Raw genomic sequence first — 17041 nt, 5'->3', positions numbered from 1 at the left:
AATGGGGTTTTCTCTCCTTCACATAAGGCTTTGTTTCTCCAATACCATTCTAAGAAAATGGAACCAAAAGCTGAAAAGTGCGCACAGATACGTCGTTGAGAGGTGCGCACTTGGTATTACACCAGCAGGATTAGATTTGAGAACACACGCAAGTTCGAGACATCAAATTGACCAGTAAGAGAAGTCGTGCCTTTGGCAGGATATAAACTGAACTAAACAATTTTTTATTTTACCAGGTAAGGCCCACTGAACTATACAGCTCTTTTTCAGAAGCAACCTGACCACAAATTATAGATCAACGAAGTGTCTTATCACGTGGAAATTTCAAGCAGCCAAATACTCTAAACGCGTGTGGAGGGAAAAACCAGAGGGCCTAGAGAAAAGTCTACGTGACCACAGTGAGAAAAATGCCAACTCCAAATATTCAAGCGTCAGGGTCGGGATCAAACCCACACCCTCCTGTTTACCAGGCGAGGTAGTTAACATCTCACCACCGTCACACACATGTCATTCCAGGGAGAAAGGAATAATGGCTTGGTGGCAGAGGTCGCAAACGGGTTTTGATTCCTAACCCGTACCCGGCCGCACCAGGGTCGCAAACGGGTACCCGTACCCGGCCGGGTAGGGTATGGCTACCCGTACCCGTACCCGATACCCGGCCGGGTACGGGTAGCCGGGTATCGGGTACCCGATTGTGACCTCTGGGATGAAGCCATGTTGCAGGCGCGGGTGGGTTGATTCTAGGAACTTTAATTGTGAGAAGAGACAAGACGTTGGGAAATGAGTGACAAACGGTTACTCACCAGTGACTCACGGCCTACCCGTACCCGTACCCGGCCGCACCAGGGTTGCAAACGGGTACCCGTACCCGGCCGGGTACGGGTAGCCGGGTATCGGGTAGGGTACGGGTATCGGGTACCCGATTGCGACCTCTGCTTGGTGGTCGACACTGAGGACAGAGTGGCCATCCACCATGGAGAAGGACCAGAGAAACCAGCTCGTGTGCGGCACGCTAGGTGGAGGGTTACGTCTCTGCACCGCGAGAGATGACGATGGCTTTGCGAGGGCCCTTCATCCGGTCGGCAATTGATCACGGCTCTCACGACACCGACGACCACAGCCGTTTGTCACCTGATGAAGCTAGTTGTAATTATTGGCGGAACGTCGTACTCAGATTGTAAATTTTGTGGCTTGGCTCTCCAACACACCGGTGTGCTGTACTCGTAACAAATTGGCATGTTCTGTTCGCGTGACAAACCTTACTAATTGGCTATGTTGAGTGGTGGCGGGTTTAACGACACATTTACATATTTACGCGATCTAACCCAAAAAAAACCTGTATTATGAGCGAGATTTATGTTCGCATTATGGTACACCCCTTGCACCCGGTGATCTGCCTGTGTCAGGAACCCACCTTCCTGCCCATGGCCTTGAGCTTGCCGAGCAGCGACCGGGTGCCGTTGTTTGATATGAGAACCTCGTCCTCCATCTCCTCGTCCTCCATGACGCCACAGCTGTCTGCCACGGGCAGACCTCCGTCCTTGGTGCCGGTGCTCATCACCAGCCGCGAATACTTGTGCTCCAGCCTGCAGACGGAAAAGGTCGCGTTGTAAATTCACGTGGTGGTGGGGGGGGGCAGTTCAGAATTAGAATATTTATTTAGACTGGAGGAATTTGATGAGCTATAAAGCTCTTGTTCACAGATGTCCAGTAGGGGCGGGTCAGAGCGTAACACAAACAAACGAATCAAAAACACGATTGGAGTGCAAAGAATAGCAAAGGTAAACACTATCGCTTAAAAATATACAAATACAGTCATACCTCGGTATACGGCCGCTTTGGAATACGTCGAATTAGGTATACGTCGTGTTTTTGACGAGAAAAAAATGTCTTGGGATACGACGTCTTGCTTGGGATACGACGCGCTTGCTAGAACTTGTATGGGTCGGGATGAGTCACCGCGTACCCGCGTATACCCCGTTCACGACTGAAACAAAGCGCCGCTCCTCAGTCTGACTGTACAGTAGATCTCGTTCAGTGCACAACCCTTGCTATTACTCTGTGAATTTGCACGTGTTTTTGTCATTTTTATTTATGTATGAATTTTAGTAATAAGTAGTGTCTAAATTATTTTATACAACCCCATTAATATATAATATGCCATATAAAATATAATTTCTTATACTCTGGAACGGATTATTTGCTTTCCCTTTATTTCTTTTGGGAAAAATTGATTTGGTATACGTCATTTTTGGTATAAGTCCTACCTTCTGGAACGAATTAACGACCACTGTACAACTAAATAATGTTTTATCTTACCAGGTAAAGCCCACTGAACGATTAGCTTTTTTTTCGGAAGCAACCTGGCCACAAATGATAGCTGAACAAAGTGGCTTATCATGTGTGGGACGCTCTCAGGGATAGCAACCAGCCGACAATGTCACCTTAACCCTTGTTCCTAAACGCCAACGTTGATAACACCGGGTAGTTGGAACAAAAACAGCGGGCAAATTTAAGGGTGAATTGCCCCCAACCACTCGCCCTACCCCCGCTGTATCCGTTATCCCAACAATGCCCCGTCACTAACACGAGAATAAATGGGAGCCCATTTACAGCTTGTTATTTTGTGTTTTGAGCATTCAAGACTTCATACTAAAACGCAAATAGTATATGATATTAAGATATGAAGTTTAAAAACATGCAAATGTAACTGCCAACCTCCCACCCTTCTTGTCCCTCACCCCTAGCGGGTTTATTTTTACGAAAGGTTCAGCCAGCCCTCAGACATCCCAACAATTAGCTCCGTGAATAAGCTGCAACGTTGGGCAGTGTGTTAAGTGTCGGAAAGTGCCATGCGTCGCACATTTGAATAAAGAGAATCTTAACAAATAAAAGCAATATAAGAATTTGGTCTGGAGGTGTGATGGAGTGGTACTGTACTGCAGTTACTGTAGATTCCAGTATCAAAACTGAAAGATGAAATTCACACCCACTGGGCATCAAACATTTTAATTTACAAAAGCGTTGTATTTCACAAATACAAACAAGACAGAGATCCCCCATATAGCCTTTAATAGACTGTTGGGGCAAGTGCTGTGGAGCAAGCGCCTATGAAGGTTGGCATGACACACAGGGGTTGGGTGATCAAGACCACGCCTGGCCACCTTTATCTCCCAAACGCAGATGTTTTTACACACTGCACCAGGTACTCATTTAAGGGTGATTCGACCTAGGGGAGGCCCAGGCGGGGGGTGCTTCGATATTTGTCACTGGTGTTGGCCGTGAATAAGAATCATAGCACAGTGGGCTGACCGCTACACTCCCGCACAAAAACCCCTGTATTGCCTTAAAAGACTGTTGGGACAAGTGCTATTAGCAAGCACCTATGAAGGCTGGCATGGCACACGAGGGGCTAGGTGGCCAGCACCACACACAAAGATCCCCTGTATAGCCTTAACACTAACACCGCAGGAGCAAGTGCTGTTAGCACACACACAAAATAAAAAGCACGGCTGTTCTAAAAGGTCAGCGTACCTTTGATTTTTCTTCCAGAAGTGGCAGATCAGGGCGACGAGAAGACAAGCGGTGAAGGTGGCGATGGACAGGCCGACCTTTAACCAAAAGCCGATGAGCTCGCACGCGACCTCCAACTCTGCGGGGAAGCGCACCCCGTCCCGACAGACGGCAGTCTCCCTCAGCACGTAGTGCTTCTTCTACGAGGGCATGCGGGGGGGGGGGGGGGGAGGTGGGGTGGGGAGACAGGGACCACATCGGCAGGGCACGTCACGCGCGAACGTCATGCACGCACGCAATTGATGTAAAACTATTGAAATAATTTTTTATTTGACCAGGTAAGGCCTAATGAAGTGACTTATCATGTGGAAATTATTAGCGGTCAAATGCTCTAAACGCAAGTTTCTAAATGTGGAGGGAAAACACAAGGACCTGAAGAAAAATCCACGTGACCATGGGGAGAACACGCAAACTCCAAATGTACAGGCGTCAGGGTCGGGATCGAACCCATGACCTCCTGTATATCAGGCGAGGTAGTTAACATCCTTCCAGCGTGGCGCCCACGCATTTTGCAGGGGCGGTCAAACCACGGCTCCAGAGCCGCGGTGTGGCTCCTGGGAAGTTTAAGCGCGGCTCATATTGGGGACACAGCCGGGTTTTAACTTTTCAACGCCACTTTATTCGGATAGGGGATTAAATCCACGCAAAAGCCCCCAAGGGGCGAGCGTCGCGTGCCTGGATGCCGTTGACACAGCTGCCGATGATCTCGCGGTAGTCGCCCTTGGAGCAGAGCGGGCAGGCCTGCCGACTCTCCCACAGGAGGTGGAAGCTGCAGCCGTCGCACGTCCCCTCCGGACACTTGCTGCGTCATAAAACAAGGAAAGAGAAGTCATGCCTCGATGCTCATTTGAGCAGAAGGTCGCTTTGAATGGCTTAGACTGGTCCTGCTTGTGTACTTTAGCTGTTGTATTTAATGTTCTTGGTGACAAATTGCCTCCGTTGACTTATTTCAGAAGCAATGGTAACAGCCTACTGAAGTATAGAGTAACTCTTAATTGTATGAATTGTTTGTAATCAATTGAGTGGCACACTATCACGCTAGGTCACGAGTTAAATATCTGGACATCCATGAACCCGTAATATTGTCTGTTGGGGGTTAAAAATGAATGGGAAGGCATTCGTTGTCAACGTTTTGTCTCATGGAGACAATGAGTCCCTGTCATAGCAATGCATAATTTCCCCAGGCTTAAAAAAAACAAAGACCCCTTCAAATTTTTTTTGGCAAACATCCCAATGCAAGACCCCCCCCCCACCCCGTGTCTTGAGACCCAGGGAATGCTTTCCGTGGTTTAATAAATCACGTTTCATCATTGGCCCCTGTCAATCTAACATGAGTTATTACTGCTCAGTGACTTGAGTATGCAGAATACAGAGAGTTTGACTTTTCAATTGTGTGACTGAGACTGCATCCGTACCTGGGCAAAGACACCACTCCCTTTCCGGGCATCTGCAGGTTGCACCGGAGTTGGATACTTGAGGCTCGTCCAGTCGGGCATGACGAGGTATAATCTGATGATCTATTCAAGCACGTCCGCACGTAGTTTTCAATGCATTCGACACCATCACCGTCATTAGTCATTATCGATCCACTGCACTGCGGGATGAAGGCCTCCCCAAGCTATCGTTAACTTTCGTGGTCCTGCAATGTAACAATCCACGCAACACCTGTACACTCCTCTATGGGACGTCTGGCAAAAACATTACTAAGCTGCAGCATTTACAAAATTCCTCGGCACATGTTGTGACAGGTACTGCAAGATCCGACCATGTCCGTCCAGTGCTCGCTGAGCTGCATTGGATTCCGGTTGCCGAACAAATACACTATAAGGCCACACTCATTACACAAAAAGCGCTTGCCACAAATAAACCACAATACCTTGCTGATCTCGTCAAAGAGTATAAACTGTCACGTGAACTCTGGTCATCCTCCTCGCAGCGACTTTTGGTTTCTACGGCCGTCTGGAATGCTCTTCCTTCCGATATTAGGAAGCCACTGTAGCTATGCACTTTTAAATATAGATTCAAAACTAATTTCTTTAGAACTGCTTTTTGTGTTAAGTTTGTTGCCTTTCTCTCACACCTCCGATTATCACAGTTGGCTACGTACGGTGCAACAGAAGGCCAACATGCATATTCATACACAGCCTGAGTGGCCAGCGTATTGAAGTATGGGCATGTAACTCTCACGACCAACACCATAGGGAGAGGGACCCTAATCCAGCGGTGGATTGACGGAAGGCCTGGACAGGTACACACGCAAACACGAGATGCGCAGAGTGTACACTCGTAAAGCCTTTCGGGCTTGGCTTCGCATACCGACACGGAGGCTCGGGGCCTTCTGAAAGTCACCTGAAGTAGAAGACGACGTCTGGGAGGTCCTGCACTGCGTCCGGAAAGAGCACGGGGTCGGCCGTGATGTTGTCCAGGACGCGCCGGATGCTCACGCCTACAGCATAAGCACCGCAAAGAGAGTTCTTCGCCACATCTGTGCGACCCCCTGACCCTTGATGCCTCCACAGCGTTGGATTACAAGCCACGTGCAAAGCCACCTACCCCCCGGCAAATCAGGGTAAATGAGGATATAGTAGGCCCCGGTTAACGTTTTTAATCCATCCCACGAAAAATACTGTGAACCGAAATAAACTGTTAATCGAATTCACTTCTAAGTTGAAAAATAAGTAAAAAAATCACTGAGTCTGCAAGAGAGCTGTTTTCACTACCAAAACAGAAAACAAAGTAAACAAAGTCAGTTGAGGTCTAAACACTCATAAATAGGCGTCGCTGATTGGCTGAGGCACACTCAGCCCCACTTATGAGCGCTCGGATTGGCCAAAATTGGCGACCTGCGTTCATAACAAGCATTCCGTTAATTATTATTTTTTACATCAAGTCAAAACCATGAGAGTCCTATGAGAGGCAAAACGTTAACCAAAAAAACGTTAACTGATGTCACTGTTCACCGAAAGACGACTGTATTGATATTGGCTAAGGGCACATAGAAGCTGCAATTTCTCCTCATTGATTTAGTGGGATACATCTATACGTGGCTCGTCCTTCTATTCGATGAGACGTTACACGGTTGGTGGGACCTCTTCAATACAATTCCCCAGCCGAGTATTTGCCTTCCGTGTACGCGCGAGAAGGAACCGGCCGTATCGGCTGGGGCGCCGTTTTACCTATGATCCTGTCGGCGAGGCTGACGGGGTGCGTGGACAGCATGGCGCGCGCGCCCATCAGCTTGGTGGGCATGAGCGTGGAGAAGCAGACGTGTGCCATGACCTGGCTCTGCCCGCTCAGGTCAAACTGCAGCAGGTGGCTCGAAGTGACGTTATCGGCGCAGAGCGCCAGCTCCCGGGCCTGCGCAAACGCCACATGCGAGCGGCACCTCCCGGTCGATCGTGTACCGGGTGCACCTCGCCGTACACACGTACACGTGGAGTCCGCTCCCCTGCCACCCCCACCACTTTATCAATACACATTCATGCAGACTCGTGAATCTATTGTTCTTATCTTCGGCACATAAATTACTGTACTTATTACTTACTTGGTTGGAATCTATGCAGCAATCATCACCCCCTACTACAAAGATTTGGCAGGGGAGAGGTAGGAGAGTGCATGCAGGGGAGTAGAGTGAGACGAGAGAGACGAGGTAGGAGAGTGAGTGGAGGGAGTAGAGTGAGATGAGAGAGGAAAGGCAGGATAGTGCGTGGAGGGGAGTCAAATGAGATGAGAGGGGAAAGGTCAGAGAGTACTAGAAGGGGAGTAAAGTGAGATGAGAGGGGAGTAGAATGAAATGAGTGAGGGGTGAGGGAGGCGGGTGTGAGTCCACGGAGGATCGCGAAGGCGGTGACTGTACGTACGCTCTCACTTACTGGGCCGCCGCACAGGCTGATGTTGAAGTGGTGGTAGTACGAGGTGCCCTTGGCGGTGAAGCTGGGGTGGCTGGTGACCGACGCGATCTCCCGGAGCTCTGAAAAGTCGTAGGCGTACGGCACGGCGTCATGGCGCCAGGAGAAGGTGCAGTTGCTGTAGCAGTACGACCGGTCCTGCAAGCAGAGCAAACTTTAGCAAGAAACCATGGCAACGGAGTTTGTGACACTTGGCTTGGGAAAAAAAACCTGCCGAAATGTATTAACAAATATTCAAATTAATGGAATCCCGCAGGGGTGAGGGGGGTGGCGAGGAGGGGGTTGGGCGTAGGGTTGAGTGGTCTCTCGCCCAAGAGGACGTCAATTGATGGAGATGGAACGATAAAATCCACTTGCGTGTGGATTGTTACAGGAATCCGAGGTATGCCGAGGACTTGAGAGAGGCCTTAATCCCTCAGTGGAGTGATTGTGACTAACCCACATACTCCTCCTCTTTCTGTCTCTCACAGAAACTACACCACTGATGAACGATCCTATTCATGTGAATATAGTGCAACGTCGTATATCTGACCCATTGGGGCCTGAGGCATAGGTGGATATGTGAAAAGGTCAGATATTTTTACAATTAGGGTTACACTAACAAGTCCACTGGACAAAAATAAACTGCAAACTACTCTGTCCTTTAGAAATGAGCAAATTTACACGAGATTGAGAATACATGACTGGACATGAAATTGGTCGGATTTGTGAACATCTGTGGAAACTCTGATTATACCACCAAGGACAGATGACTGCACTGAGTGTGGGTGGTTAATTGGTTAGGGCGGATATGTGACGGTCGGATATGCGGGGGGCTTAATGTCAGCCGGAACAGTCCAAGATGCTGTTCCGCGAATTATTTTCAAGCCCAGCCACATCCGTCTCACATTATGATGAAGAAAATAATGTGCGCCAAGAGTGCTTAGTTTGACCAGATGTCGTTCAGGACAGTACTGATATTGAGAACTTCCTTGTATTTAAGATCAACGGTCCTTAATGAGGATGCGCAGATGTCTGACGTCAAATCACACGACGCAAGGGATGTCAGCTCAGCAGCATTACGGAAAACGTGAGAAATTGAGCCCTGGATACGCGACGTTGTACTGTTACGAAAGGAGAAGTGTTGATAATAATAATTTCAACTGTAACGCGCCGCCACCGCACAGTATTCACACTCTTGGAGACAGAGATTGACTCGGGGGCGTGAGGAGGAAGCACAGACAAGCGGGAAGGCAGCCACATGGCGAGCCGGCGCCAACAACTGCCCCAGCTCCGCGGTCATCTATGCATCAAGGTTTTATCGGCCAATTAATACGTGCTTACATGTGGGTGGACACCAGAAGATCTGGAGAAAACCCACGCGTACGAGGGGAAAACACTCTATCCTGTACAGACGGAATAGGTGGGAGGTCCACATATCTGCTGTACAGCCTTCTGCTGGCGAGCCAGGGTTACGGCTCAACGACGTCCACGTGAAGGGAGTTCCGCAACATTCGTCCAGGGATCCACACCAAACCTCGCTGCTGCCTCCACAGGCACGCTGGATTTACAGGCAGCGACATGCAGCAGCAGCGTAGGGCACCACGGTGGCGAGATGTTAACTACCTCGCCTGGTATACAGGGGATCGTGGGTTCGATCCCAACCCTGATGCCTGTTGCATATTTGGAGTTTGCGGTGTCTCTCCCCGTGGGCGCGTGGATTTTTCTCCAGGTCCTCCAGTTTTGCCCTCCACATATAGCATTCACGTTTAGAGTATTTGGCTGCGATAAATTTTCACGTGATAAGCCACTTCGTTGAGCTATAATTTATGACCAGGTCGCTTCTCAAAAAGAGCCCCAACTGGTAAAATAAAAAATAGTTTAGTTTAGTACGCGCCACCGGTGATGGCCTCACCGGCGAGCTGACGGTGCCGGGCCCGCACCGCACACACGCCGCCTCTCCGCTCAGCCTCGACGCGCGGAGCGCGGTGCCGGCGGGGCAGGCGCGGCACGAGCTGCTCTGGCGGTGGACGAAGTGGCCGGGGGGGCACGCGACGCACGCCGCACCGCCGAGGGACAACGGCGACGATGGCGACGGAGGTCCCAGGGCGCAGGGCCGGCAGCGCGAGGCGACGCCGTCCAGCGCGCCCGTCACCTCCACCGAGTAGATCTGCGCAACGTCCCTGTGGAACTTGCGTCCCGTCTGGATGGTGGGAAGGGGGGGAGAGTCGCCAAGTGGGAGGGCGAAATGACGGACATTGTGCCGAATGGGTCGCTGTACGGCCAGGACCGGAGAGAAAACCGCGCAACTTGTCACGTATAAAGCTATAAGAGTGCCTCTCAAATGCATTTCACTCTCGAATATAAAATAAGACACATGGGAAAGGTAGCCAATGTTAAATAACAAAAATATATAATTTTTTATAGCCACAAAAACCTACGTGTTGCATAAAACAACGGTCATTCTTTAAAAATTTTTTTTTAACTACGCCAAGCACCTCCAGGAAAATCCAGGAACTCAAAATAAAGTTCCACAAAGTCAGAATAACCGCATCACCTGATCTTGCTTGTTAAACAGTCGTCATGACCTCACAGGAACAATCAATCAGATGTAAACTAGATAACAACCAGAACAAATAACTTTACTCTAACTAATTTGATTCGAATGTATCTGGGCCAAGTGATTGCAAATTACACTGCAATATGCACGATAACTTCTCGCAAACGAATATACCCGCCCCGTAGCAGGATAACCTTCATTGACGGTACGGTGCCAAGTGGCGGAGGCACGTGCAGCGAGATTGCCTGGGCTTTGCGCTGCGTGAACACGGAGCACCGTGTAATCGGAGGCTGGGGGATACCCGCGAGAGAGGCACCGCCGTGCGCTGGAAGGCCCAAGTGAAGGTGAGCGACTCGTTGCGCGTCACGATGTGCCGGTAGGCCTGCCTGGGCTGCGTCCCGCGCCACGACTCCACCACCGCCGTCTTCTTCCCCATGTCCTGGCGAGCAAGCGGGCAGGGTGCATGGAAAAGCCATTGGGGGGAAAAATGTATCCGTTTGATCACTCAAGTGTCGTGGTGATTGAATTACACTTGTCAGTGATTAGAGCACAGAGCTCACACTTTGAAGGTTGTGAGTTTAAATAAAATAAATTCCGCCAGTAAACGAGAGCACATCGCCCCAATAGTCGATTCGTTCCACTGGCTACCAATCCTGTACCAGATCAATTTTAGGATCACCCTCACTGCCTTCATACTTCTTTACCTCTCAATCTACTCCCATCCACGAGTTCTACCTCTCCCCTCTCATTCCACTCTGCTCCCTTCCACGCACTCTCCTATCTCTCCCCTTTCATCTCACACATTGAAAACCGGCCACATTGATCACAGGATTTCCCAAAATGCAAACCAGTGCAAAAATTATGATTTGCATATATGCACATGAAGTTTGCCCTGCCAGCTGTCTGTCGCCTTCCATACTACTAATTAAACAAGTATTGTACAGCGTTTCATGAACCACGCACACGTATGATATTTCTAAACTTCTCCAGTGTGAAATTGCCGTGGCATCTCAAATTGCGTTTGGGGCGCTCAATAAGATGCCTCGAGAAATGGTTCAGTAATATGACATTCAGGGGCTGTTCTTTGACACATAATTACATCAACGATTACAGCTAGAGTTCCAAATGGGAAATTTTTAGTTTCATAACAAGACACTTAAGGCACATTTCTGGAATGATTGCAGATTTTTTATAAACCTAACAAGTAAATGATGCGGCCATGCCTCTCACCAGCATAAAGTGGAGCTCACAATCCGCCAAGCACTGCATCTCAAACACGAACGTGATGCTCGCTATGTCCGACTGCCCGGCGCCGAAGCTCGGAGTCCTGAAACGCAAACACGGATCAATGTCTCTACTTCCGGTTGTCCACCGCGTCTCTCTCTGCTCTCCTGTCGCCCTGCAATACAGCTCATGGTGGAACTCTCCGCAGCAGCAGCAGCAGCAGCAGCATCCTCAGCACAACTCACAACCTCCTCCTCCCTCTACACCAAGGACCAGGACCGTCACTGGCGGGCATCATTTCTCCATGGTGGCCCCCTCCATCTGGAACACAGTGATCATCGTCCCACTGCAAATTTGCAGCAGCATCAGTCAATCCACATCGACTTGGAAGAGACATTTAAAGGCCCCACCTCTCTCGCCTGGGTCTCGACGTACACAAAGCTTAGCTCTATGCCTCAAGAGCCATGGTCACTTATGTCCGTGAAATATTAAGCAGGTTACATGTGAATTTGTATTACTATCGTCATCATCATCAGCCATGATCAATCCTCTGCTGGATTAAGGTCTTCCTAAGCTATTGCCATCTTTTACATTCACACGAGATAGATATTGGTGAGTATAATGTACCAACGAGTCCTAATAAGAACGAAACCAATCCACGGTTGTCTATGATTGCATCACATTTTCTCAAATTTGTTTTTTTCTAAGTGTTCAAAGACAAGAGGACCACAATGCACTTCTTCGGGAAGTGCTGATGGGTTTATTTTTTGCGTAATGCACACATGCAGTGCTTTTAACACGTGCGTATATGTGCATTGTTTAAAATGTACTGCATACATGTACATATGTTGACCTTAATCCCCCCCTTTACGTAGCCAACAGTGCGAATCGGATTTGTGGGGGAAGGACAACAAACTAAACACAAAAACAGATGAGTTTTAAATCTAGATGATTTAAAAGTGCATAGCTCCAGCGGGTTCCTAATCTCGGAAGAGCGTTCGGGACGGCCACGGAAGTGCATCCAAAAGCGCACAATTCAGTGACCGTCTTTGTTCGATGGCTAGCCAAAGGCCGTACTTAATACGTATGTATGTATGCTGAACTTCTTTCGCACCGTACGTAGCCAACTGTGCTAATCGGAGGTGCGAGTACGGTTCATCCGCCGGGTGATGAAACCTGTTGATCACATCGCTTGGTTGGAACACGCTGCCTGCTGAGCCGTGGCCGAGTGGGACCGTCACCTGAAGCCTGCGACGTGAAGGAAGAGGATGAGGTAATCGTCATCATTACTGCCAGCCCCACTGTAGATGTGGTCTCCAGCCACCTCCCAGCCTAGGAGGGGGGGGTTAAGGTCAGAAACATAATCATCACCGTTATTTTCTTCATCGTGATTACCACCATTATCGACACCTTCATTCACACCATAGTCATAGTTACCATAATTGTGATTGTAGTGTACCAATTCACAGACACTAGTTGGAGGTACTCTCTCTTTTATTCCGGCCTTCACAGCCCTAGGGGATAACCACACACCGGGTCGGGACAGCCAACACGTTGCCAGACCCACAGCTTGAAGAGGGCAAAGATCACGACGAGTTCCATTCCAGATCGCAGCAGCCCCGACTGTGAGTCGAAGCTCGCCTTTTATCCTGCCCAGCGTGGCCAGACTCCGACCCTCGGCCCCGCACCCCTCTGGATCCCACAGAGGGCTCCGTGCCTTGCCCACAGGTCCAACTGGTAGAACGGGCTGCTACCCCTAATTCCATTGTCTTATAATCTCCCAGCGGCACGCGCTACAGTGACTCATTCAATGTCACTACATTATCACGATCAACATCATCCCGCACATCTCCGATTAGCACGGTTGGCTACGTACTGTGTGAAAGAAGTTCAACATAAATGCATTATCATCATCCTCACTGTCACATCATATTATGATCGGTTTCTCACCATCATCACCAGTCATCATAAAAATTATTAATTATATAGTGAATGATTAATCTGTTGAAATGTCACTGGCACAAATCGCGATAAAAAAAGATTTACGTAAAATATAACTGAAAAAATTTGAAACTTGTTAGAAATAGAACCGTTGTTATTTCTAATTTCTGCACGAGAAATATGAGTTTCACTCCATTATTTCAGAACCACAAATGTAGAATCACAGCTACTAAAATGCATTTAATTTCACAGACCATTACTTGTTAAAAACATAAAGGGATTATGAAAAAGTCATGCAAGAGTTTAAGACAAATTATGAAATGATACAAACGGTATTCACAACTAACATGATAGTAAAACTGATTTGTTATACTGGCGGTCGTGCCAACAAGGTCAGTGTTTAACTGCGTAAATACACACAAAGTCTTTATCATTAACGAAGCTTCAATATCGCGATGGACAGCTCCCCGGATACACAACAGATCTGTAAATCTAAATCCCCCTTGAACAATCACCTCTGTAAATGAGGAAAAATAAAATTACGACATGAACGTTCATGCAGGCTGCAAACAAGTAAATTGAACAACATGCAAAAAGTGTGCAGCACTGCACGCGCTCTCAGCCTTATCCAGACCACCGGCTCAAAAGAACGGAACGCGTGGCCGTGCTGTGATTTACAATCAGCAAATCATAGGGTTGAGTCTGAAGACGTCTTCCACTTTAATGCGGGCACAGGTACCCTGTGCTGACACATCAAAGCCTTCATATAACCTCTCACATGTAAACACTCATTCGTTGGACGATAACACCTTCATACACAGAGGACCGCAGAGCTTGGGAAATTGTTGGTGCTGGCTCACCACGAGGCTGCCTCCCCGCTTTTCTGTAGCTCCTCGTGCCTCTGAATTGTTCTCACGAAAGTGAGTGGCTCCTATGCGGTGCGTTACAAGTTGAAATTATAATAACTATTATTATAATTGGTAATATTTTGCTGCCTCACCGTTCATGCTGTCGCACCTCTGGTTGCCCACGTTGAAGCACGTAGTCTCCATGTTATCAGGCAGCATGTTCCACCACTTGAAATCAAATCCCAGCACGGGTTCCGTGCCAGCTGGGCACGGAACGCAATCTGAACACGCACACACGTACACGGTTCGCGATAAAAAAAAAACACACACACAGGACGGGTTGGAAGAAAATCTCGGTCGAAGCAGCGCTGGACAAAGAGAAGCGGAAAGATCACTGCACCGTTTCTCTCTCGAGAAACGGTGCCTTAACGCGGCGAGAGAGTTTGTGTACGTCTGAGAAGCTGATCGCTATACCGTCGAGAGCCTAGTGCTCTCAGAAGGGTCACCCAAGGCGGGAAGACTTCAGTGGAGACGTCAGACAAAACCCGTTTCGAAAGGTCCCCACATGACCTTTTCAAATAAATGGTGATCCAAGAAAGCAACGGGAAACTACTTGGATTATTGCTCCCTTGAAAACTTCAATGATGACAAGAAAAATCAACAAAGGCCCTGAGTATCGGCGTCCTTTAAATAGGACAGGGGTGCTAAGAATCTCCGAGCTTGTGTCAAAGAACCCTTTCAAAGTAGCAACTTGGAACGTTAGAAGTTTACTTCAAGCAGGAAAACTAGCCAATGTCATACAAGAAATGGATCGACTTAAAATCAACATAATCGGTCTAAGCGAAACTAAATGGCCTGGAACAAAAAAGTTTATATCGAGCGAACACCACATCTTCTGCTCCGGAGGAGAAGAAAACACCAAACAAACATACGGTGTCGCCTTTATAGTACACAAGAAATTAGCGAATAAAGTCAACAACTTTACCCCAGTATCAGAACGAATAGCACTACTACAATTAGCAGGCAACAAAGTCAACGTGAACATTCTACAGGTTTATGCTCCAACAGCAGATAAACAAGATCATGAAATCGAATCGTTCTATGAGCAACTAACCAACACGCTGAAGCCGCTGAAGAAGCAAGACATCACTATAATCCTCGGCGATTTCAATGCCAAGGTTGGCCACGGTCGAATGCAGAACATTGTCGGAGAACACGGACTAGGAACAAGGAATGAACGAGGCGACAGACTGGTTCAATTCTGCCAAGAAGAACGTTTCAGTATTGCTAACACGTGGTTCCAATTACCACGTCGACGACTGTACACGTGGACCTCGCCGCAAGACTCCGACAACAACATCGTCAGGAACCAAATCGATTATATCCTAATTAACATCAGGTTTAAGTCCAGTGTGATTACAGCAAAAACCTACCCTGGAGCCGATATATCGTCAGATCATAACCCAGTAACAGCTACAATAAGACTCAAATTGCGATCAATACAATGTACAAAGACGAGACGAGCAGACCTGGAGAAACTGAAGAACAGCGCCAATAAAAGACAAGTACAGCAACATCTCAACGATAGCATCCGCTCAATAACAACAGAAACAGCAGATGTTCAGGAGTACTGGCGCTCGTTCAAACAATGCATCACAGAAACAACAGAAGTCATGCTGGGACATCAGCCACCGAAAAAGAAACAACGATGGATGACACATTGTATTCTCGATCTAATGAGCCAACGAAGAATGTACAAAAACAACAACTTGGAGAAGTACAAACAAATGCAACAGAAGATCAGAGAAGCAATCCGACAGGCAAAAGAAAAGTGGATGGAAGAACAATGCGCCGAGATTGAAGAACTAATTAAAAAACATGACAATTTTACTCTGCACAAGAAGCTCAAAGAAGCTGGTAACATCTACAGACCAGCCCCAACAGCTACCTTGTATGCGGATAACAACCAACCAATCCTAAATAAACAAGAAAAAATGGACACCTGGACAAACTATATACACAAGCTCTATGGCGCCGCGAGAACACCTGCAGAAAAAGACCAACAGATGTCGAAAGACGCTCTACACATTTTAACATCAGAAGTAGAACATGCAATCAAAACAGCTAAGTCAGGCAAAGCGTGCGGGCCCGACACAATCCATGTAGAATTGCTCAAACTATTAGACAGTAACAACATACGACAACTGACTAATTGGTACAATCAAATATACAATGGCAATACAATTCCATCCGACTGGCTACAATCCATCTTTGTGGCCATACCAAAGAAAGCAACAAGCCGGAAATGCCAGGACTACAGACTGATAAGCTTGATGAGCCACGTGCTGAAAGTCTTCCTGAAGGTGATCCAACAGCGCATACGCTCCACATGCGAAAATGCATTGAAGAACACACAGTTTGGCTTCTGCAAAAGACTAGGCACAAGAGAAGCAATCTTCTGTCTACAGATACTACTACAGCGATGCTACGAACATCAGAAAGAAGTGTACATCTGCTTCATAGATTACGAGAAAGCCTTTGACTCAGTCGACCACGACCGACTAGCAGCTCTATTAAAACAACTGGGACTAGATAAAAACGACATCAACTTCATCATTGCTCTTTATTGGAAGCAAACAGCCCAACTCCGATATGACAACGAATTGACAGACCCAACACCAATACAAAAAGGTGTACGACAAGGCTGCCCACTTTCACCCAGTCTTTTCAACATCTACTCGGAGCAGATTTTTGATCGAACACTAGCAGATAAAAACATTGGTATTAAAGTCAATGGACAATACATCAACAACATCAGGTATGCCGACGACACTGCACTGCTGGCCGATTCGGAACAAGACCTACAACAAATCTTGGACGAGGTTGCCACAGAGAGTCAAATATGGGGCTTACGAATTAATAAAAAGAAAACAAAGGTTATGAAGGTCAGCCGAACTACAAGCGAAATAACAATCAAGCTTGGTAGCGAAAAATTGGAACAAGTACAC

General features: G+C 47.8%; 1 protein-coding gene across 1 annotated transcript in view; it reads right to left on the bottom strand.

The window, feature by feature from the left end:
- The window catches only part of LOC144731836 (endosome/lysosome-associated apoptosis and autophagy regulator family member 2-like), a 39226-nt gene that overhangs the window by 2374 nt on the left and 19811 nt on the right, over nucleotides 1-17041 (bottom strand). The window contains exons 11-22 of the mRNA XM_078613112.1: nucleotides 14186-14314; nucleotides 12486-12576; nucleotides 11251-11347; nucleotides 10322-10459; nucleotides 9376-9663; nucleotides 7446-7619; nucleotides 6750-6930; nucleotides 5923-6019; nucleotides 4989-5090; nucleotides 4249-4375; nucleotides 3535-3713; nucleotides 1415-1586 (exon numbers count right to left, since the gene is read on the bottom strand). Of these exons, the coding sequence (XP_078469238.1) occupies nucleotides 1415-1586; nucleotides 3535-3713; nucleotides 4249-4375; nucleotides 4989-5090; nucleotides 5923-6019; nucleotides 6750-6930; nucleotides 7446-7619; nucleotides 9376-9663; nucleotides 10322-10459; nucleotides 11251-11347; nucleotides 12486-12576; nucleotides 14186-14314 (1775 nt within the window). The remainder of the gene's footprint in view (nucleotides 1-1414; nucleotides 1587-3534; nucleotides 3714-4248; nucleotides 4376-4988; nucleotides 5091-5922; nucleotides 6020-6749; nucleotides 6931-7445; nucleotides 7620-9375; nucleotides 9664-10321; nucleotides 10460-11250; nucleotides 11348-12485; nucleotides 12577-14185; nucleotides 14315-17041) is intronic.

The sequence above is a fragment of the Lampetra planeri genome, chromosome 40 (assembly GCF_965212315.1).
Source record: "Lampetra planeri chromosome 40, kcLamPlan1.2.h2, whole genome shotgun sequence".
NCBI classification, from domain to species: Eukaryota; Metazoa; Chordata; class Hyperoartia; order Petromyzontiformes; family Petromyzontidae; genus Lampetra; species Lampetra planeri.
The sequence above is the reverse complement of the archived record's forward strand: the minus strand, read 5'-3'. Positions and strand labels throughout refer to the sequence as shown.